The 24,230-nt window shown below is 36.3% G+C and overlaps 2 protein-coding genes across 12 annotated transcripts in view; both read right to left on the bottom strand.

Annotated features, from left to right (window-relative positions):
- The window catches only part of CCDC138 (coiled-coil domain containing 138), a 138,132-nt gene extending 136,785 nt beyond the window's left edge, over positions 1-1,347 (bottom strand). For 6 of the 7 annotated variants that reach the window (XM_045443733.1, XM_045443730.1, XM_045443734.1 and 3 more), the window contains exon 1: positions 1,171-1,335. In XM_045443733.1, the coding sequence (XP_045299689.1) occupies positions 1,171-1,263 (93 nt within the window). In that variant the 5' untranslated portion in view covers positions 1,264-1,335. Of the gene's footprint in view, positions 1-1,170 lie in introns of all 7 variants that reach the window. The other variant, XM_045443732.1, reaches the window with a different exon arrangement.
- A 1,847-nt stretch (positions 1,348-3,194) lies between these two features.
- RANBP2 (RAN binding protein 2) overlaps positions 3,195-24,230 on the bottom strand; it is an 82,263-nt gene continuing 61,227 nt past the window's right edge. For 3 of the 5 annotated variants that reach the window (XM_045443737.1, XM_045443739.1, XM_045443742.1), the window contains 10 exons: positions 23,666-23,743; positions 20,699-20,869; positions 19,956-20,048; positions 19,268-19,446; positions 12,324-12,528; positions 10,324-10,425; positions 6,416-6,561; positions 5,478-5,751; positions 4,801-5,135; positions 3,195-4,411 (listed from right to left, as the gene is read on the bottom strand). In XM_045443737.1, coding sequence (XP_045299693.1) covers positions 4,106-4,411; positions 4,801-5,135; positions 5,478-5,751; positions 6,416-6,561; positions 10,324-10,425; positions 12,324-12,528; positions 19,268-19,446; positions 19,956-20,048; positions 20,699-20,869; positions 23,666-23,743 — 1,889 coding nt within the window. In that variant the 3' untranslated portion in view covers positions 3,195-4,105. The remainder of the gene's footprint in view (positions 4,412-4,800; positions 5,136-5,477; positions 5,752-6,415; positions 6,562-10,323; positions 10,426-12,323; positions 12,529-19,267; positions 19,447-19,955; positions 20,049-20,698; positions 20,870-23,665; positions 23,744-24,230) is intronic. The other 2 variants (XM_045443738.1, XM_045443740.1) reach the window with 1 other exon arrangement.

Genomic DNA, 24,230 nt, shown 5'->3' on the forward strand with positions numbered 1-24,230 from the left:
ACATCACTCCCTGTAGTATTCCTGCCAAAAATGCATAACCAGATAGTCACGAGGAACAGCCATCAGAGAAACTCCAGTTAAGTGACAGTCCAATACACAGTTATCCTGTACTCTTCAAAAATAGCAACATTAGGGATGCCTGGGTGGCTCAGTTGGTTGAGCAACCTACTCTTGATTTCCACTCAAGTCATGATCCCAGGGATCAAGCCTGGTGTTGGGCTCCACACTGAGCTTGGAGCCTGCTTAAGACTCTCCCTCTGCCCACTCTCCAGCTCCCGGTCTCTCTCACTAAAAAAAAAAAATAAAATATCAACATTGTAAAAGACATGGGCTTAAGAACCTGTTCCAGATTAAAAAAAACAAACAAACAAAAAAAAAAAAAAACCAAATGCAATGCTCATCTTTAGACTGTATCTGCACCAGAGGAAAAAAAATGTATAAAGGACATTATTGAGATAATTGGTGAAATCTGAATACTAACTATATGTTACATATTATTGTATAAATGGTCAGCTTCCTCAATTTGTTACTGCAAATATAAGAGAATATTCTTATTCCTAGAAAATACATGTAAGTATTTATATTTGGGGGTAAAAGTGTCACAGCACCGGCAAATTATCCTTAGTTGAAAGGAAAAAAATGTGTGTAGGGAGTCAAAAATACGAAGATAATAGTAACGCAAATGTGGCGAAATGTTAACCAATGGCAAATCCATGCGAAGTGCTCAAGAGTTCCTTGTATATTCCTGCAACTTTAAATTTGGAATTTTTTTTCAAAATAGGAAAGTTTTTAAATAAATTAAAATCGCTTTTCGAACTCCGCTCAAGTCACTGGAAATAAAAGTTCAGATACACTTTCAACAGGGTCATGCTATGCCTGTAGTAACATAAACCTTCAAGAATTTACAGTGAAGAATTTTTTTATATAAAATGTGTTTTTCCCACGTATGGAGCATCTGTGGCCACAAATGACTTCTGCCCCCGCAGCTACCTTTCGCTAACCCTGGTTCCGGCGGAGCTGCTCGAGCCCCGGAGAGTGGCTCCCTCCCCCAGGGTCCTTCTGAACGGCGGCCCCGAGGCCTCTGGCGCAGCTGCCCGGCAGGCCGCTTCACACCGACAGAAACCGGCCCGCGGGCCCAGGGACAAGGCCGAGTTAAGGGCGAAGCCTCACCTCGGCGAGGAGCCTGCCCCCTAGTCCGTAGAGGCTTTTCAGACGCTCTACTACCAAATCCTGCCCCGGCGGCTTCACTACCCTCGGTTCCATGGTGCACCAAGTCCGCCGTTGTTTCCCCGGGAACAGCGTTCAAACCCACCGCGGCCGGACGCGCAGGGGCGGAGCTCGCGCAACGGAACTGCGTCATGACGCACGGCACGCTCCGCCTCTCGGGGGTCAACAGCTACGCCGAAGCGCTCGCAGTTCGACCCGGCCCGGGGCGCTTTCACTACGGTGGGACCCACGCTCCGCCGCAGGCGACAGCGACAGAGGCGCGCGTGTTAGGGCCCCTTGGTCTGGCTCTCTGTACTATGTTAAAAACGTCCTGACGGTACAAATGTTTTTCCTGCCGAGTATTTTAATGACTAATTCCTTCACCACTGTTATTTTGACTGATGGTGTTTTGTCTTGTCCTACAATTTTGTTACTTAAGTTTTCCTCCCTCGTATCCAAGGCACCAAAGAAAACAGGGTTGTTCACAGCAGTTACACCTTAGCTGATGTGGCCCCTCAAGAGAGGGAACTCAGCCTTGGCCTCAGGCACCACCCCCACCATGGCGTCAGGTAAGGAGATACCGCTTTCAGGGTGCCAGGATGGCTCAGTCAGTTAAGCATCCAACTCTGGATTTTGGCTCAGGTTATGATCTGGTGGTTTGAGTCTCTCATCAGGCTTTGCGTAGCCTGCTTGGGTTCTCTCTCTCTAAAATAGCTAGCTGATAGATAGATAGATAGATAGATAGATAGATAGATAGATGTTCAACAGCATGTCTGGACTAACAAATCCTAGATTCTCTGGATTATCTTTAGTTTTTCAAATGCTAAAGTTTTACAAGATCATCTTACTAAAGTATTATCTGAAAATTATTTAAACCAATACTCTCTACCATCAAATATTAGTGTACAAATAATGAACATTTTTATATTCTATTTTAAGCAGATTTTTAATGAGACAATATAAAATCGAACCAGTTGGGGGGGAGGGGGGGGAGAGTACATCTCAGTGTGGATTTATACTGCATTAGCAATTAAATAAAGAGAAATCAGTCCCTTCTCATTAATGTCCCAAGCCACTTGTAAGCATTTTTGGAATACTAATTCTGGAAGTCAGTTTACATGTCATTTAATCAAATTTTTGGTCCAAGTATTATTAGCTTTTAAAGCTTAATACATTGTTTTAATGCTTTATGATAGCACAGTAGATAGTGTAAAACTGGTTTCTATAATCTCTAAAGCACACTTGCCTTCACTTGGAATTTATTCTAAAATGTCAAAGGGTTCCAGCTCAAAACAACACACTTTATGTCAACTTATATTACTTAGATAGGTCTCCAAAGAAGCCAGTTCTTAATATTAAATGTGCATATATGTCATCCATAGTTGTCTTTAAGGTTCAGGTTAAGTTCAACTGATACACTGGAGTAGGTTTATTTCCGTTATCTGGCTTTGTGGCCAAGTGAATTTAGTGATGGTATTTCATCACTCATTACATACACACCACACATGACATCCCTTCCTCCTTTGGTGGTTGAACGAGTATTATGATAGACTATTTCCAAATCCCCAAATAATGGAATAAACTCCCACTGTCTTTCACTAAACAAAATGAAATTATTTCACTGGGAAGAACACAGGAGGGTATAGGAAGGTCACTATTGGTAACTGGAATACACAAAATTTTGTGCTCTAACTAGATTCTTTGTAGTTCTATATTGAATAGGCTGATGAGAATACCTTTCCCCAACCCCCACCCCGCCGCCTTTTAAGCAGTTTGCCTAACTTTTGTCATTAGCCAAAATAACATTTATTCCAATGGAATAAATTTGGAACATTTATTCCAAATAAATGTTCAGTGTGTATCAAACTTGAACAGAAATCACTTCCTTTGGGAGCTCTGGAGATTATATGGCAGTCTGAGTTTACAGAACTTTAACTGTCCTCCTCACTTTGGCTCTAGAATGAACAAACAACTAGATGCACAAGTAATAAATTTTTTAAATGTCATGGCTGTTAACAATTGTCACTTTATTTTTGCTACAAAATTCACCAGAGAAAAGTACTGCAACAATCTAGTATAAAGCAAATCTTTAACCAAAGAACATGGTATAGACCTTTTTAAAATAGTCATACTTTATCACAATAACTGCAAGGAAAAATTCAAGTTCTATCAGAACCAAGCTGCAGTTTGAGGTAGTAGAAAGATGACAGGAAAGTTAAAAAAAATAAAAACTAAGGACATACTTAACTTGTTTAAAATGTAAAAATTAATTTAATACCTTTGAAAGGGCACAGGAAACTACATATCATTTTAAGAAAAGAAGGTACTCTACTTAAAAGTTAATTTAACTATACAGGAGGTGCAAGGATTATAGAAGAGCACTTTGGTTAAGTCTCTACCCTCTGTGGCTTTACCCATTCAAAAGTGAGCCTCAATGCATAAATGAGCACACCAACAGTTAAAATTACCAAATATATTTCAAATCTAAAATAAAAATTATCCAAGTTGTGGTCCCTTATTCGAATGGTAAGTTTATCCATGCAGGAAGTCCAATATCTTAAAAGGTAAAATTAAATTGCATATATCATAATCCTTCAATAGTTTGAGAAGGTCTATTGCTTTTAACAAGATTAATATTATTCCATTTTAATACAGATATGTCAGGAGTACATAAACACAAGTACACCTGATTTACACCAGTGTTTAAACTTTTATTTCACACCATGCAAGGTCAATTATAACACATTAAAAAGTGACAACAGCTATAAGCTGCAATTTTACATTTGTACATTGGAAACGTCCATTTTCAAAAGCTGAACATAATTACCATATTGTCGTAACAGCTAAGCTTCAATTCAACTGTTTATACAGGTAAAACTTACTATGAAAAACAATGATTTTATATCTGTCCACATTCTGTGATACTAATTCTTCGACTAACAGACCCTTTAGGAGAGCCAAATGATTCGATCTTTTTCACAGTATCCATGCCATCCTTAACAAACCCAAATACTACATGCTTACAGTCCAAATGTTCTGCTTTTTTCAGTGTTATATAAAATTGAGAATTATTGGTGTTCTGGCCTCGATTGGCCATTGATAGTAAGCCAGGCCCAGTATGTTTGACATCAAAATTTTCATCTTCAAATTTATCTCCATAGATGGACCGTCCTCCTGTACCATCATGTTTGGTGATATCTCCCCCCTGAAAAAACATCTCAGTTAATAGGAATCCTGAATAAAATATTAAAATACACACAGAACTACCACTACAGGATAAATTCTAAACACCCAACTTTGAGAATGTGGTTTGAAAACTAAGAAACATAGTTCTTAAAAATAAGAAAATTTTGAAAGACAAAAATGAAAATGTCTTTTTTCCATCTTCAATTTCCAGCAGGTTTCAAGATATTAGAAATTTGAACTACTTCAGGTTGAAAGTTTTTGTGGGGAAAGGAAATTGGGTAGTGACAACAACTAATGTACAGAAAAGCTAAAGAAATCTTTAAAAACTTAAGAGAAACACTCAAATTTCCTAAGTTAGTGTGGTTCGCTTTTCTAGACTTCAGTTGTGACATACAATTAAATACTTACTTGGCAAACAAAATCTGGAATTACTCTGTGAAAAATGGAGTTTTTGAAGCCAAAGCCTTTCTCTCCAGTGCAGAGTGCTCTGAAGTTCTCGGCAGTATGAGGAACAATGTTTGAAAATAACTCCATGGTTATACGTCCAAGGGGTTCATCATCTGCACAAACATCAAAAAACACCACAGGATTTGTCTCCTTCGATAACTCTGCTGTCAGTGATACTTGTCCTTTCTGGAGTTTCAATAAATTCTGTTGACATTCTTCAAATTTTTTCTTAAAAGACTCAGCCATTTCTTTAGTTTTAAATCTCACTGCAAGCTGCTCCACTTTGGCTTCTCCATCTGTTCAACAACAACAAAACAAAACAGTGACCTTAATATTAAAATCACTGTTACAATTGTCTTATGTATTTTTTATGTATTTTTAAAAAGTTCAAAAAGTGGGGGCACCTGGGTGGCCCAGTCGGTTAAACTTCCGACTCCTGGTTTCAGCTCAGGTCATGATTTCACGGTTCGTTGAGTTCGAGCCGCACTTCAGGCTCCACACTGTCAGTGGGGAACCTGCTTGTGATTCTCTCTCTCCCTCTCTCTCTGCCCCCCACCCGCTTGTGCTTTCCCTCTCTCAAAATAAACTTAAAAAAAAAAAAAATTCAAAAAGTGAGAAGTAGCATTGAATGTACTCACCAGCATAATCTGAGGCAGTCCAAACTAAAGCATTGTTTGAAACATTCAAGGGTTTTAATTCCATTGTTTTGGTGATAACATGGTTTGCACACACTTTAAAAACCTGGTCTCTTCTCATTAGGATCCGATAGTAATTCTTCATTGTATGCCACAGTATCTTTATATCTCCAACACCTCGCTCCTTCCACTGACTAACATCTCGATCCCATCTATAAAGTTTGGCTCTCTCTTTAAATAAAATTTCTTCATCTTCTTCTCCAGATTTTACTTCTACCTATGGCAGTAGATAAATAAGCTCCTGCTTTTGACATATTCCATGACAAATTCCAAACATCCAAATTCCTCATGACATTGTCTTTGTAATGACATTAACAGAATTTGAACTATAGTATCAAGATAAATAGTAATATCCAAGAGCTACGAATACATCTGATTTGGATGGAGCAGTAAAGACCTGATTTGTCATTGAACATTTTTCCCTTATGTAGTATTCTTCCTCCTTCTGGAAAGTAATACATTCTTTTATAGGACAGTAAAGGTTTCAAAAAGTATTCTTCAAAAGAAATATTAACCATTGTGGTTGAAAACTGACCAAGTAATTTGCCTAAAACAACATTCCTGTCCAGAAAATGTGGTTTACTTTTTATTGAAAGGATTTTTGCCAAGTATGAGACTGGATACTTTTTTACCACCTGAATTTTGTTATGAAAACAAATGTGATATTCTAAAGACCTATGAAAAAATTTAGTTCTTCCCAACAGTTTCATGTAGGATTTACATATATATATATAATATGTAATAAAGAGCTTCCATTTGAAATTGTAAATATTCTGAAGAAATGTAAACAAAGCTAGTTCTGTAAGTCAAAGCTAGGCTATGTCAAGTTTTAAACTTAAAATGTGACATTGTTAGTAAGAGTTCCATTCTTTAATATTTACCTCTGGTAATGACACTATTGGTTCAAAATGGATATCTTCATTGTGAACTACTTCTTCATCACTACCATCTTCATCTTCACCAACTTTACTGGTTGACTGTGTTCCGAACACAGCTGCTCCAGTATTTGCCCACTGGAAATTTTTATCTGATGAATAAATTAGGATATTTAAATAGTGGCATCTAATTTTATAAGCTTTTAACCCCCCTCCCATTACTTTATCAATCCCTATAATTTCTAATGATATGACATATACTTTTAGTAAACATGGTGCAAATTATTCTAGCAAGTTCAACTCCAGGAGCAAGCACACTGTACCTTTAGTACTGTTTGTGCTTTGAGATACAAAGATAAGATCATCAGAGCTTTCGGAAAATTTGATACTAAACTACAAAAGAACTTTCAGTAATGAAGTAGTGTTTTAAAAGTACATACCTTGGAATTTTGAACACTTAGCTCCAAAGGTAGGTTATTTCATAGAACATTTTATCAAATTAGAAAAGTAACTTTTGAATCTAAAAATATCCTCTCAGAGGCCAAATTTGCTACTTCCAAAGTAGCCAAAGCAGCATAAACACATGTTTATAAACTTCTCTACCTCAACTTCTCCCTGAAGTAACTAGAGTTGCAGCTTAGATTTCTTGGCCAGGTGATAGATGGTAGCACTGGGAGAAGCTCACGGACTCCCAACTATCCTTTAACAGGCACTAGCCTGTTGGGGCTGACGAGCTCCCTGGTTCCCATGCAGAGAAAAAAAAGAACGTTACTCTCCCTCACACTTTGGAGAAGATGAAAATGACTTCTTCATCCCCATCTCAACCGAGATGGCTTAGCCTACCTTAGAGGAAAGAAACACCTCTTAACACTTCATTGCTTGCTGTTAAAATCGTGTTAAAAAACTCTATATCCAGTACTAGAAATGTTTAAGAAAGCAAAAATATCACAGATCGTTTAAAAAGTAACTCAGCACCTTGAAGAAAGCACAAAATAAATATCTATAACAATAACTCTAAGCCCAACTTAATAGGGAGAAAAAAAAACTTGAATATTGCAAAAGAATGCTTTGAAAACTAGAAAAGCACAACCTCAGGTTGTGTGGAGGCTTTCTCAGAATAATAACCAAAGATCTGGGATGATACATAGGTTTGGGGCTCAAAAATAACTGGTTCAGGAACTCCCAAGCAGAGAAAAAGGTTTAATTACCCCCAAAAACCCTTGAGAGGTATGGGAGAAAATTTCAAAATTCCTCTAAAGCAATGGTTCCTAATGTTGGGTACATTATTAGAATCACACAGGAGCTTTTGTAAAATACCAATGCCAAAGCCCAATGTAACAGGCATTTATAAAAGAAAAGATCTCCCAGGAAATTCGAGTATGAAGTCAAAAGTTGAAAACCACTGATCTGAAGGGACCAGGAGGAAGAACTTTACAGAAAATAGTATAAAGATATGCATGTCAATAATCAGTATTAATTTCACAGTAACAGTTCTAGGTAATAGTACCTAGGAGGCTTCCACTGTTTCCAGGCTTAATGAAAACATTACAAAATCTGAAGGAAATATGATAAAATAGTGATCACTGACAAAGACAGGGGATCTCTAAATAGAAACTTATTATTCCCTTAGTTTCCATATTAAATATTACACAACAGACAGAATGATTGATAGACCTATGTGAATAGAACTTATGGAAGAAAATGAATTAAAAAAAAAAAAAGGCAACAACACAAAATGAACAGATTTTTTTTAAAAAGGAATCACCACATTTGCAAGAGAAGAGAAAAAAATATTCCTCTGAGCTTGAAAACAACCAAAACAAAAAATTTAAGATCAGAGGGGCACCTGGGTTGGCTCAGTCAGTTAAGCATCCGACACTGGCTCAGGTCGTGATCTCATGGTTTTCTGGGTTTGAGCCCCACATCGGGCTCTGTGCTGACAGCTCAGAGCCTGGAGCCTGCTTTGGATTCTGTGTCTCCCTCTATGTCTGACCTTCCCCCACTCATGTGCTCTCACTCTCTCTCTCTCTCGAAAACAAACATTTAAATAAAAAGTTTAAGATGAGAAAGGTCCATGCAATGCCAGAAACAAGTAAAAAAAAAAAAAAAATGATGCCCACATTCTGGTGAAATTTATGACCTCTTAAAAAAACATAACTTAGGGGCACCTGGGTGGCTCAGTCGATTAAGCTTCCAACTTCATCTCAGGTCATGATCTCACAATCTGTGGGTTCGAGCTCTGTGTCGGGCTCTGTGCTGACAGCTCAGAGACTGGAGCCTGCTTCAGATTCTGTGTCTCCCTCTCTCTCTGCCCCTCCCCTACTCACATTCTGTTTCTCTCTCTCAAAAATAAACAAACATTGGGGCGCCTGGGTGGTTCAGTCGGTTAAGCGGCCGACTTCGGCTCAGGTCATGATCTCGCCGTCTGGGAGTTCAAGCCCCACGTCGGGCTCTGTGCTGATAGCTCAGAGCCTGGAGCCTGTTTCAGATTCTGTGTCTCCCTCTCTCTGACCCTCCCCCGTTCATGCTCTGTCTCTCTCTGTCTCAAAAGTAAATAAATGTAAAAAAAAAAAAAAAAAAAAATGAACTTTAAAAAAAAAATAAAAATAAACAAACATTAAAAAAATTAAAAAAAAACAACTAATAACTTAAAGTGACAAAAAAATCTAAAAATAAATCAAAAACACACAAAAAAGGAGAACTGATAAAACCAAAAGCTGCTTCTTTGAAAAGACAGCATAAATTCCTGTCAGATCTAAGAACAAAACAAAGTAAGAAATGCAGTTTAACAAAGAGCTTGGTGAATAATCTCACTGAAAAAATGACAAGTGGTGGTGAGGAGTAAATGTCATGAGGTTTGAGCCTTGCCTGTTTTACACTTTACTGTATAGTCCAGACAAGAGTACTTTGAAAGGTACACTGAATTACAAGCAACCTAACACATCAATTTTTATTTAACACTTTTTTTGTGGATAATTGTATCCACTATACTGCTTATTATCCTATGACTTCAGGCTACTATACATTAAAACAAAAATAACAAAATTTGACATCAGTAAAGTTATGAATTCCAACACAACATGAAGGTAATTTCCAAAAGTTTTATATGTGTTTCCATTGAGTGGTGAATGCTGTAAACCAGTGTAAGCATGAGAGAGGAAAGAATGCTATTCTGCATAACTAAAGGTATTTGAAAAAAAAAAAAATGCTATTCTGAACTAGATAAATCACGTAAGTATATATCTTCAGTAAAATTCATTTACAAATCAAATCAAGTATCTTGTTTAAGAACAATTTAGGTGATACTATAATCATATATGTAAAAGACATTATAAGAATGAGAAAATAATATGCCAATAAACTCTAAACAATCAAGAAATGTATTATCTTCTGCAAATGATACCAATATGGACTAAAAATAGAAAAACCATGGAAAAAAGGTGGGAGACCCCCACCAATTATAAATTTATCACAATAAATTAGCACAACCCTTATATTCAAATCTGATTAAGGAAAATGGAAAAATAGAAAACTATAAAATCACATCCTTAAAAAATACAGATGCACAAATCTTAAAATATTAAACAAACCAAACCTAAAAGTATAATTAAAAGAACAATGCACCAAAATCAAGGTAATTCCAAAACTGGAAAAGTGGATCTACATTTCAGAATGGGGAAGACTATCAACAGAATTTATACTGATTAAGAAAAAATTCTTAACGGTTATATTAATAAATGTCTAAAGTAATAGTAAAATATAGAGCCTTTCCTATTAAAACACTAAACAAACTGGAGGGTGTAGAAGAGGGAAGAAATGTCCATCTTAGTTACAATACTGTGGCAAAGAACTAGTTCTTTCAGTTGTGCTTGATTCTTTAACATGACCATTAAAATCTCTCCTCCTGATCTTACCTTTAGAACCAAAAGCAAAATCCCCAGAATTACTGGAAGCCAAGTCTGCAAATGACAGCCCTGTGGTACTTCCAAATCCAAATGAAACTGTTTTGCTTTCCACTGGCAAAAGGAAAAGAATAATTTAATATTTCATTTAATATATACTGAATATCAAAGCTTTTCCCAGAACCCAGAGAGAATGGGGATAGACATTCTATACTCCCAAGAGGGTCAGGTGTGGGGTGTGCAACATTTGTCTTCTGGTTATTTCTCTAAAACAAGTTACAGGGGCACCTCGGTGGCTCAGTCAGTTAAGCATCTGACTTCAGCTCAGGTCATGATCTCGCGGTCCGTGAGTTCGAGCCCAGCATCAGGCTCTGTGCTGACAGCTCAGAGCCTGGAGCCTGTTTCAGATTCTGTGTCTCCCTCTCTCTCTGACCCTCCCTCATTCATGTTGTCTCTCCCTGTCTCAAAAATAAATGTTAAAAAAAAAAATTTTTTTTTAATTTAAAAAAGTTACAAAATACACCCAATTCTGAACTATTTCAGTATTATTAAGTTTACAGGTACTATTCTCATTGAACGCTACACCAAAAGCATGACAAAAATCTTTTTAAAAAAACAAGACGTAGATCTATACTAAACTAGATAATAGAACCATACAGTTTCTTCTTTATAGTCTTCTGTAATCTAAAACTAACATTCATTCACATGTGGGGTTTTAGGAATGATCTGCATAAAGAATGTTTGTGTTCTCTATGCTAAATACTAAGCTCACAAAAAATGCATGTCTTATTTATTTTTGGTCACCAGGAGTTTGGGGATCTTAATTCCGACAATGTGCAGCTACATGATCTCTTGAAGTCCTAAGCCTTACTTTCATCATCTGAAAACATGAAATTTTAGGTCTGATCAAAATGAATGAAATCTTGCCATTTGTAATGATGTGTATGGAGCTAGGGTGTATTATACAAAGCAAAATAAGTCAATGAGAGAAAGACAAATACCATATGATTTCACTCATATGTGGTTAAAGAAACAAAACAGATGATCATAGGGGAAGGGGAAAAACAAAGAGACAGAGAAAGAAGGTAAACCATAAGAGACTCTTCACTACAGGGAACTGAGTGTTGATGGAGGGGATGTGGGCAGGGGATGAGCTAAATGGGTGAAGGGTACTTAAGGAGGGCACTTGGCAATGACCACTGGGTATTATATGTTAAGTGATAAATCACTAAATTCTACTCCTGGAATCAACATTACACTATAGGTTAGCCGACTAGAATTTAAATAAAAATTTGAAACAAAACAAAAAAAATAGAAAGAAAGAAACGATTTTAGGTCTGCAGTTACTTCCTCTTCTAGAATATGAAGACTCTCAGGTGTCTATAAATGTAGTAATTGTACATTATTCAAGACTATTTCTGAAATACATTAGGTAATACAGATAAGCAATTATAAAAGAATAGAATTTTAAAAGATTCCCCTCTTCTAAAAGCAATGGAAATAAAAAAGAGAAAAGCATATCAAACATGAGTAACTATAACTGATTAATATAATGTAACAGGTAGAGCAAAATACATTTAAGTATCATAAAAACTTAACAACCCTACTGTACTATCTACAATTACTTCATACATAAATTTTAATATACTTCAGTGATAATATAATTCAAACAATATTCAAATGAAATGATTATCACAAAGAAAATTTCGATGTAAGCAAACTGCTGTCATCTATTTTCAGGTAGATAGGTCAGAGTCGCGATGCTTCATATTCCTTAATAACTACAACCCTAACAATAAAAATACATGTTTATTATCTTTGTAGGCAAGGCAGTATGATTTTCTGGTTATTATCAGAAATATCTCATGCACCTCTGTACATCTCAAAATTTGTTTTAAGGGAAAAAGAGTTTTTAGGACTGACATTTAAAAGCCTATTTTCTCAAACATACAGGTGCACCTTATGCAATGCATGCCCTAGAAGGTTTTTGTAAACATTTTATCAAATTTTACCTTGGCTTGTAGAATCTGCATCGTTTTCCTTTCTAGTAGACAAATCTACAGGTTTGTCCACAGTTCCAGAAGAAATTGGTGGTGAACTAATAGATTCGGTAATAAAATCAGGTTCTTCAGATTTACATAAAAATGGTACAGTCACTTTAGTCCCACCAGTATACACGCTGTCTGCCAGGCTACTTATTTCCTCATTTTGGGATTTCTGCAAAGAGGAAGTAACAAATAACAATGCCATTAAATACTGACTGACAAAAAGAATCACATACCCTATTTTTTTTTTAAGTTTTTATTTGTTTATTTTGAAAGAGAGTGAGAGAGTGTGCATGCATGAGCAGGGGAGGGGCAAAGAGAGAGGAAGAGAGAGAATCCCAAGCAAGCTCCCTGCTCAGCATACGGCCCCACACAGGGCTCAATCCCCTGACTGTGAGATCATGACCTAAGCCACTATCAAGAGTCAGACCCGTAACTGACTGTGCCAACCAGGCACACCCATGCCCTATTTTGAAAGAAACTGAGGACTTGGGAGTTCTGGACAAAATAGAATAATAAGCACACTTCACGTTATACCTCCCATTCCACACTCCATCTTATCTTTCCCAATACCTATGACTGAACTGGACTGAAACAGATAAAGCAAGTATAAAAAGTCTCTGAAAGGTGGATGAAAACAGGAGGATTAAGAACCTCAAGACATTAGGGATAATTCAGTGGTGAGAATCATGTGGGGTGTTTCCTGCTCCATAAACCTATATTCCAGCCTGGATGCTAGAGAAGCCCAAAAACTGAAGCTGCCAATGACGGAGATGGAAAATCGTCCCAAGAGAAGCCAGCTCTCGCTGGCCAGGAGGTAGGGGATATTATGAAATGATCCATGTGTTGAACAATCAGAAAAAAAATCTTAAAGAAGCTCTTATAACAATGCTCCAAGATATAAGGACAAATACTCTTAAAACAAATGAAAAGATAAATTCTCAGCAGGAAAAAAAAAAAAAAAAAAGAAGGCATAAAGGACCAAGTGGGAATTTTACAACTGAAAAATACAGTAACAGAAAACTCACATGGAACATTTACCAAGAAAGACCCATTCTGCCCCATAAAACACACCTCCACAAATTCAAAAGAACAGAAGTCATACAAAGTATATTCTCAGTCCACAATGGAATTAAACTAGAAATCATTACCAGAAATACAGTTGAAAAAAATCCCAAATATTTAAGATATTTGGGATTTCCCAGCATACTTTTAAATAATATATGTGTCCAGAGGTCTCTAGCCAAATTAAAAATATTTTTAACTAAATAAATATGAAGGGGAGCCTGGGTGGCTCAGTTAGTTGAGCATCTGACTTCAGCTCAGGTCATGACCTCACGTTCGAGCCCTGTGTTGACAGCTCAGAGCCCGGAGCCTGCTTCAGATTCTGTATCTCCCGTTCTCTCTGCCCATCCTCCACTGATGCTCTATCTCTGTCTCTGTCTCTCTCTCAAAAATAAATAAAAACATTAATAAAACATAAAAAAATAAGTTAAACAATAAATATGAAACTACAACTTATCAAAACTCTTAGAACGCAACAAAAACAAGGAAGGGAAACTTTAAAGTACTGAAGGCATATAATAAAATCTAAAATCAATAAATTTCCACCTTAAGACTAGAAAAAGAAAAGCAATATAAACCTAAACAAAGGAGAAGAAATAATGAAAAGTAGAGCAGAAATCAGTAAAACAGGAAATTAACAGGAAAAAAATGAACAAAATCAAACAAAATTGACCTTTTTGAAACAGTCAATAAAAATCAACAAACTTCTAAGCAGGCTAACCAAGAAAACAAGAAAGAAAATTCAAATTATTAATACTAGAAATGAAACAAGAGCCATCACTACTCACTTCTAATTCATGAATATTAAAAGGGTAATAAATTTTAATGAATTTCATGAACAGTGTTATGCCCACAAATTTAAGAACTCAGATGAAATGGACCAATTCCTTGAAAGACAAAACCGACCAAAACTCACACAAGAGTTTTGTCTATTGTGAATAATACTGCTATGATAGCCTAAAACATTTGATACAGACTGATTTATCTTTTCCTTGTGTTTTGGTACATTAAAAAATAAGGATTTTTTTCATTCGTAGTAATTTTTTTTTATTTTTATTTTTTTAACGTTTATTTATTTTTGAGACAGAGAGAGACAGAGCATGAATGGGGGAGGGTCAGAGAGAGGGGGAGACACAGAATCCGAAACAGGCTCCAGGCTCTGAGCTGTCAGCACAGAGCCTGACGCGGGGCTCAAACTCACGGACCGTGAGATCATGACCTGAGCTGAAGTCAGCTGCTTAACCGAATGAGCCACCCAGGCGCCCCCGTAGTAATTTTTTTATAGAAGTAAAATTCACTTTTTGTTGTGTGTATGTGTGTGTCTATTTTCTAGGAGTTCTTTTACATGTTTGAATTCTTGTAATTCTCACCAGAAACAGGATATGGAACAATTCCAACACCCACCCCCCAAAATTTCCTTCATATTGTCCCTTTGTATTCAAAACCTCTTCTGCCTATATCTTTGGGCAATTGCTGTTGTGTTTTCTGTTTCTATATTTTTGCCTTTTCCAGACTAACATATGAATGGAATCCTACAGTATGTAATCTTTGATACTGGCCTTGAATAGGCCTATTATCTATTAAAGAAACAGATAACCTTGAATAGGCCTATTATCTATTAAAGAAAATGTATTATTAATTAATATCCCTCCAGGTCAAATGGTTTCAGTAGTGAGTTCTATCAAACATTTAAGAAAGAAATAATAGCAATTCCTACAATGTCTTCCAGAAAACAGAAGCAGAGGGGACACTTTCTAAAAAAGTACATTAAGCAAAAATTGATAGGAGAAACAGACAAATCTACAATTATGCCTAGCAACAGTCCTCTAAATAATTAAAATGTTAGTCTTATATATGAGACCTGGACAACACAGTATCAACTAGTTTGAGCTAATTAACATTTATAGAACACTCTATGCCAAAAGAGCAGACTATACATTCTTTTCAAGTGCACAACAATCACCAAGACAGCCTTCATTAGGCTTCTAAGAACTAAAATTACTCAAATTATGTTCACAGACAATAATGGAATTAAACCAGAAATCAATAATAGAACGATATTTGGAAAATCACCAAGTATTTGGAAGCAACATACTATTTAATGCATATATAAAAAAGAGTATCTCAAGGAAAATAAATATTTTAACGGAATGAAAGTAAAAATATCACATAGCAACACTTGTTGGATGAAGCTGAACAGTTCCTAGAAAGAAGCTTACAGCATTAAATATTTATAGTAATGAAAAATGGTCTTAAATCAGTCATTTAAAGCTTCCATTTTAAGAAACTAGAAAAAGAGCAAAATAAATTGGAAATGACCTTCAATGGATCAATGAATAAACTGTGGTACATCTACACAATGGACTACTTAGTGGTAGACAGGAACAAACTATTACTACACACAATAACTTGGGACAAATCTCAAGGGCATTATGCTGAGTGAAAAAGGCCAGCATCAAAAATTACATACTGTAGGATTCCATTCATATGTTAGTCTGGAAAAGGCAAAAATATAGAAACAGAAAACACAACAGCAATTGCCCAAAGATATGGGCAGAAAATGTTATGAATACAAAGGGACAATGTGAAGGAAATTTTGGGGGGTGTTGGAATTGTTCCATATCCTGTCTCTGGTGAGAATTACAAGAATTCAAACATATAAAAGAACTCCTAGAAAACAGACACACACATATACACACACAACAAAAAGTGAATTTTACTTCCATAAAAAAATTACTACAAATGAAAAAAATCCTTATTTTTTAATGTACCAAAACACAAGGAAAAGATAAATCATTCTATGTGTCAAATGTTTTAGGCTATCATAGCAGTATTATTCATAACAGACAAAAAGTAAAGTAAAAACAACCTAAATGATCATCAACAGATGAATGGATAAATGAAATGTAATATATCCAATACAACAGAGTATTACTCAGCCATAAAAATTAATAAAATGCAGATATACACTACAATGTAGCTATACCTTGAAAACATTAAATGAAAGAAGCCAGACACAAAAGGCCACATATTATTATCATGACTTATTTATACAAAATGTCCAAAAAATAGGCAAACCTATAGAGACAGAAAGTCCATCAGGGGTAGTGGTTTCTTGAGATGGAGGAGCTCGGGCAAAATGGGGAAGGGTGGTGACTGTTAGAGGTTTTCTTCTTGGGGTGGTGAAACAGTTCAAAATTCACTGTGGTAACGGTTGCATAACCATGTGAATATACTAAAAACTACTGAATTGTACGCTCTAAAATGGATGGGGTGCACAATATGTGAATTATATCACAATAAACGTTACCCCAAATAAGTAGCCTAGAATTGCTTGGGTGAGAGGAATTGTTTTAATTCAGCTGCTAATGCCTTACAGTCCTTGAATGGAAAACTCCACACAGACAAGTCAGATTACTTCTGTTTTGTTTAATACCGTATACCCAATCGTCAGCACAGTGCTAGCTCAACGGTAAACATTTATAGAGTACACATAACCATTTTATGCAAGGGATGCATATCTAAGATGAATTAGACTGAGTGTCACAGTAGGAACAATGCATTCTGAGAGAGTATAAATTTACATCCGTTATAGCATATTAGCTTTAATGGTTTTTGGTTTTCTATTTCATGTCTGTATCAAAGGGTGCTTGCTCTCCTGAAATTTTATAATTTATTGTGCCATTTTTTTCAACCTTTATAAAGGTTTATCACATTTAACTTTAGTACCCAAAGTATTTTTGAACAGCCAGTAGTACTGCTATTTAATGAACATTGTGATAGTTACAGGATTATTTTATTAAGTTATGACAATAATGAATGTTTTAAAATAACACAAGTCACCTCAAATAAGATATTTCAACTCCTATAAAAGCATGTTTCACAAAATACTGACAAAAGACACCAAATTCTTGTGTACCAGCTAAAGTGGCACCACAAGGTGGAAAATAAGAATAAATGATGTATAATTCAGTGTGTACATCAGTGCTGAAATTATTTTTCAGTTTAATTTTTTTTTTTTTTAGTTTATTTACTTTTTTTTTTTTTTAATTTTTTTTTTTTTCAACGTTTATTTATTTTTGGGACAGAGAGAGACAGAGCATGAACGGGGGAGGGGCAGAGAGAGAGGGAGACACAGAATCGGAAACAGGCTCCAGGCTCTGAGCCATCAGCCCAGAGCCCGACGCGGGGCTCGAACTCCCAGACCGCGAGATCGTGACCTGGCTGAAGTCGGACGCTTAACCGATTGCACCACCCAGGCGCCCCTATTTACTTATTTTTGAGAGAGAGAAAGTATGAGTGGGGTCAGGGGGTGAGAGAGAGGAAAAGAGAGAGGATTCCAAGCAGGCTCTACACTGGTAGCACAGAGCTGATGCAGGGCTTGAACCCACGAACCATAAGATCATGATCTGAGCCAAAATCGGATGCTTAACTGACTGAGCCACCCAGGCGCCCCTTAAATTTTAAAATACATTTTAAATCAATAACTTTAAGTTTTGCACACAAGAGGCCATATTTAAATCATACTGTTTAAATTTGCATAATCTAAATTTATATTAATATGACTACTGCATTTGCTGAATAAATACGTGATAAAGCCTCTAGCAGCTAGTAATTAGAGTTACAGCTATTAAATATTGTGTATGCCCAGTAAGTCCAGGGAAACTGTTGAGTGATTTGAAATACACCTTAAATGGAACACTCAGTAAGGCCACTGCTGCAAAAACTTCAGATTTCCACAAATAAATCTATCTGGTTGTAAATGAGAACATGATTAGCATTACATCAGCTGATGGCCATTAATTGTATGTGTACTGATAGATTAAGTTTAAACCTACACATCCTAGGTGGTCAGCTAGACTGCTCAGAGTCAACGAAGAGCAATAAATTTCTTACAGACTAAGACCATGTGTTACAACACATCTCTCTCTAGCCATATATCTTTTAAATAAACCACCACATTCATAACTAATTCCAGAACTCTACTTCATTTTAATCATCTAAGAATAAAAACAAACCATCAAAAAACAGTGTTACTTGAGGGGGAAAGGAACATTCTGAATAGATGTCAATATTAGATTATGAACAAATTAACTAGACAGAGATCTTGTCTTCTCGTTTCTGTGGAATACAAATTAAGATACCAAGGTGTTGATACCTATTAAAATTATCACTACTTTTAAGCTAAGAAAGTAAACAAATCAAGGGGCACCGGGGTGGCTCAGCTGATTAAGCCTCCGACTTCAGCTCAGGTCATGATCTCACCGTTTGTGGGTTCAAGCCCCACATCGGGCTCTCTGACAGCTCAGAGCCTGGAGCCTGCTTTGGATTCTGTGTCCCCCTCCCTCTCTACCCCTCCCCCACTTGTGCTATCTGTCTCTTCTCTCTCTCAAAAATAAATACATGTTAAAAAAATTTTTTTAAAAGAAAGTAATCAAGTCATGAAATTTACAAAGCAAGGTAATAGGCCACCTTGCTAAGTCTCAAATGCCATTGAAACTAAGTCTCAAATGCCACTTCCTATCCACTCTGCCCACCACAAAATTAACTAACTTTCATGAAAAATTAACTACTTAATATCATTCTTGGTATTATGATAAACATTCTTAAGAATATCTGCACAGTCCATCTCTTCCATCCCTGCAAAAATCCAACATATACACAGGAGAGAACCTTTAAGTCCTCTCTGTAGAACAACATTCCTCCTTCTCTGGCCAAAGCTGATTGGTAAATGCCTAATCCATTTGCTATCCACAACACATTATTACCATTTGGTAAGAATATTCTAATCTACTGCATCAACAATGGCAACTCAACCGGAAGGAAAACAATGGAGATGCTCTTACTTGAGAGTCCTGAACTTTTTGTAACTCTGATTGAAAGTCTTCCCCATTTCCATTGTCCTCATCAGTATCACTGCAGACTCCACAAAAAAATGTAGGTGGAAGCTTTAATGTATCTGCTTTTGCCTTCTCTTCAACTGTTGGTTTCTTTTCCCAAACAATAACACATTCTTTTTCATTATCTGAAAATCCCACACAACACAAGCAAAAGAAAGTTAGAAGTCCAACTACTCTCCAAGAATTGTCCTCCATATAATCTACAGATTACAGACCCAGATAGCAATACCTATGAATGCTACTGGAGAACAAGGATCACCAGGAAAACAATATTTTACACTTCATATTATTTTCAAATATTTTAAATTGCCACAGGCATATCACATAAGTAAATCTGATAATCATAAAAATGATCAGATTAGAAAATGCCTTTTCTTTTTATGTTTACTCATTTTTGAGAGAGAGAGCATGAGCGGGAGAGGGGCAAAGAGGAGGACAGGGGATCCGAAGTGGGCTCTGCGCTGATAGAGGTGAGCCAGATACAGGGCTTGAACTCACAAACCATGAGATCATGACTTGGGCTGAAGTTGAAGTTGGACGTTTGACTGACTGAGGCACCCAGGCGCCCTAAAGATTCCTTTTAAACAGAAGATTTTTAAAAAACATTTTAACTAGTAATTTTAATTTAACATACCTGCTGGCTTTTCTCCTAATGGTCTACATTTTTCTGAGTCATCCAGATATAATTTTCCATTAAGTTTCTTGACAGCTGTTTCAAAATCTTCATCTTAAAGTATAATTGATTTTATTAAACAAAAAGAATTTCTAGTAAGTTTTAGGAATTTTCCCAGCCATAAATCTAGAAATTATCCTCCAATTTCATACTTTCCTTCACCCCCCACATTGAAAGAGCACCCAGTTTTGCCAATTCTATATTCCTAATGCCTCTCCTGTCATCACAGAAATTTCATTCAGGCTTCCTCTGAGCTGCTTTACTATCATTTTGGCTCATCTTCCTATCTCCATGTCCCACAACCTGATCCTCTATCTCACTAACTCAACTGATCCTGCTGAAACTCTTTCTGAACATGCAAACTCCCCTGCTGAAAAACTCTACTGTGGCTCACAAAGTTTTCCATAATCAGAGCCCTATCTGCCTCATCACTCTCTCATCCCTCTAAGTCTATAGGGAAATTAGGATTCTTTTCAATTCTCTCAAAATACCTGCTCTGCTCATAGTAGTCATCCAAAACATCCTTACTTAAAAAATGCAGTTGTTTCAATCATTATATACATTGACTATTTACACACACACTGAGGATAAACTTATCTACCTATAAGGACAGTAGTTATGGGCTCTAAGAGGCAGGCTTAAACAATTTAAACATTACTAAAATTAGCACAGACAAAATGCTTTTAAAATAACAAAAGATTTACCATCCTCTTCTTCTTCACTAATATAATCTGGTTTATTCTTATAGCAGAAGAAAGTTGGAGGAAGTTTAAGTTTGCTTGCAAGAGCTTTTTGTTCAGGGGTCGGGGTTAACTCATATACAATGAGAACATCATCATCTGAGGGAGAATCTTCAGGCTTTTCCTTCTCTTTTGCTATAAAACAGGTCAAAAAAAAATTATAAAGACCAGGAGTTAAGTAGGTATTAACATCAATATTCTAACTGAAAATAAAACCACGCCACTTATCTTTAGGTTAAACACATAAACTTTGATGTGGACAGAGCTCTGTAGAGAATTAGAAACCTGATTTAACATTCCATCAAAAATCCTTAGTGAATATAGAATCCATTAAACCAAAAAAAAACTGCTTTTACTTACTGATCGTTGAAAAAAAATTGCCATTACTGGCTATAATTTTAAAAGGTATTTAAATAATGCTGCCATAACCGTATTTGGCATATAAACAATAGCTGAGCAAAATATCCATGCATTTTCAACAACTGAAAAAACTTACATAAATCATGAGCAAGGATTAGTATAAATATGAAATTAATGCAAAAGCTAACCATGATTAGTTACTACAGGGAAAGTTAACAATTGCCAAGGATGGCAGGTGTTCAGAGTTACATCCAGTTTTGTGTATTTCCAAGCATGATAATAGATAAAACCAAATTAAAACAGTTATCCTAGGGGTAACACTATAAGAAACTAACACAAATTTTTATAGCTGAAAAAAAGGAAGAATAAAGGGATTCTTCATACAGTATACTCTGGTCTATAAAGAAGAGTATTTAGCAAAAGGAATGGGTAAAGCAAATCATGAAGCATGCTATATACCAACTGGTGCTGTCTGATATGGTAGCCTAGCCACACGTGGCTATTAAACACTTGAAATGTGGCCATTCCAAACTGAGTTGTGCTCCAAGTAGAACAATACACACTGGATTTTAAAGACTTAGCGCGCACACACACACAAAAAAAATCTTTTTTTTTTATGATTAGAACTTGAAATGGTATTTCAGATATAGTCTGTATAGATTGTTAAAATTAATTTCATCTCCTTTTTTTTTTGCACCTGTTTCTTCTTATCCTATTTTTTAATGTGGATATTAGAAAATTCTAAATTATATACACAGGTCATATTTGACCTGATCTAGAGAATTAGAGCCCTATTACAATGTTAAACTTGCCTTTTACTCTCTTTAATTAGAAAAACATAGTATGACTAATGTAGGATACAGATTCTTACTCCAATTCTGTTATTAACTGGTAAAGACAATTTGAGCATTTCAGACAGCCCGCTGTGCCTCAGTTTCCTCATGTCTGAACTCTCCATCTCTAAGATCCTTTGGGACTATGACATTCTTGGACTTGAAACAGAATAAAGCTTTCTGTCCTGCAGTAGTATACTGGCAAATTTGCTCGAGTCAAGGATTAACCTAGGTCCCGCAGACTGTGCAGGCAAATATATGTCATTTACAGGAAAAAGTCCACACTCTTCAATATTTCTCAAAGAATACATCCTCAAGAAAAGCTTAAGGGCTGCTTTAGCTAGTAATGTGATTGGTATACTTAAAAATTGAGGGGCGCCTGGGTGGCTCAATCGATGAAGCACCCAACTCTCAGTTTCAGCTCAGGTCATGATCTCATGGTTCATAAGTTCAAGCCCCACATCGGGCTCTGCACTGACAGCATGGAGCCTGCTTCTCTCTCCCAGCTTCTTTCTCGGCCCCTCTGCCACTCGTGAGCGTGCATTCTCTCTCTCTCAAAAAAATAAACATTAAGGAGCGCCTGGGTGGCTCAGTTGGTTAAACGTCTGACTTCAGACTAGGTCATGACATCGCCATTCCCAAGTTCAAGCCCCACATTGGGCTCTGTGCTGACAGCTCAAAGCCTGGAGCCTGTTTCAGATTCTTTGTCTCCCTCTCTTTCTCTGCCCCTCCCCCACTCATGCTCTGTCTCTCTCTCTAAAAAATAAAATAAACATATAAATAAACAAACAAACATTAATAAAAAAAGAGGGGCACCTGGGTGGCTCAGTAGGTTGAGTATGTGACTCTTGATTTAGGCTCAGGTCATGATTTCAGTTCATGAAATCAAGCCCCACACTGGGATCTACACTGACAGTGTGGAGCCTGCTTGGGATTCTCTCTCCCCCCTCTCTCTGCTCCTCCCTCACTCATGCTCTCCTTCCCTCTCCCCCACCCTCTCTCTCTCAAAATAAATAAATAAACTTAAAATAAAAATTGAAGGCCCCCCAAAATCAAGGACTGTCACTTTACCATTGAACATATTTGGGTTACTCAAGATATGTTATTAGATACTAATAACGGGTTTTCAATTCCCTAACCTTGCTCTTGAAGGTCTTCAACAGATCCCCCACTTCCTATTATTCCACTCTAATACCAACACTTTTATAACATACTAGCATTTAATGGTGGCTGTTAAAAATGAAGTCTACTTTCAAATATGATATTTTTCTAAACCCTGTCTAAAAGGATAGCCTTAAAAGGAAACTGTTCCATGTGTATACATGCTGCCATCACATGTTTGGATACTGGAAACATTACTTACTGGCTAAAGATAAATGTTAAAGAAAACACAGGTCTTCATTAAGCACAGCTGAAAATGACAGAATAATGAAGTACAAAGCAGTGAAAGGTAAAGACCGTATGGATCTACCTCAAAATAATGCTTTGCAATAGTGAGAAAACATGACATCCAAGTACATTAAAAAACAAAAAAACAAAAAAACAGCATTAAAGGGTGTTACACACCCCTAGTCAAAAAGTACTTGTTTAAACACACATTCTTTAACATGCACACTGTGTGTTAAATACTTAATTTCATACAGCCAGTTACTATGCTAAGGACTACCAGCTGCTTAAAAAAACAAAAAACAAAAAAAACAACTGATGTCATCTCATACCGAGAATGCTAGCTCTATACCTTTGTTCTCAGGCTGTGAGGAAGGGATGCTGGTCCAAAAAGCCATTGGATTAGATTTAAAAAGGCTAAAATTAAATCCTAGAAAATAAAGAGTATTTCATTTTTGAACATTTTGAGAATCAAAGTCAATGTGATTTTAAAATATAAAAAGCCAGAATACCTCAATTTATACCAATTTGGCTGTGTTACATATTTATTTATCCTGGTAATTTCATTCTTTACTCTTTTAATAATAGCAGCAAGGCTTCCTTACATAACTTATAAACATCTCAGTACCATGTTTTTTGACTGACAAGAGAATAATATGTTGAAGAATGGACACTTAAAAAAATCAGACTCGAGGTAATACTCATGATTCAAGTACATGAGTCACTAAACTTTGGTACTGTATTAGGTTCTTGTTCTCTGCACTAAGCATGATATAAGTATCTTCCAGTTACTCAGATCTCCTAAATAACTTACACACACACACACACACACACACACACACACACACACACACACAAATAACTTACACACACACACACACACACACACACACTTTCTACTGCTGTTTAAACACAGG

This window comes from Leopardus geoffroyi, chromosome A3 (genome assembly GCF_018350155.1).
Source record: "Leopardus geoffroyi isolate Oge1 chromosome A3, O.geoffroyi_Oge1_pat1.0, whole genome shotgun sequence".
Classification (NCBI taxonomy): Eukaryota; Metazoa; Chordata; class Mammalia; order Carnivora; family Felidae; genus Leopardus; species Leopardus geoffroyi.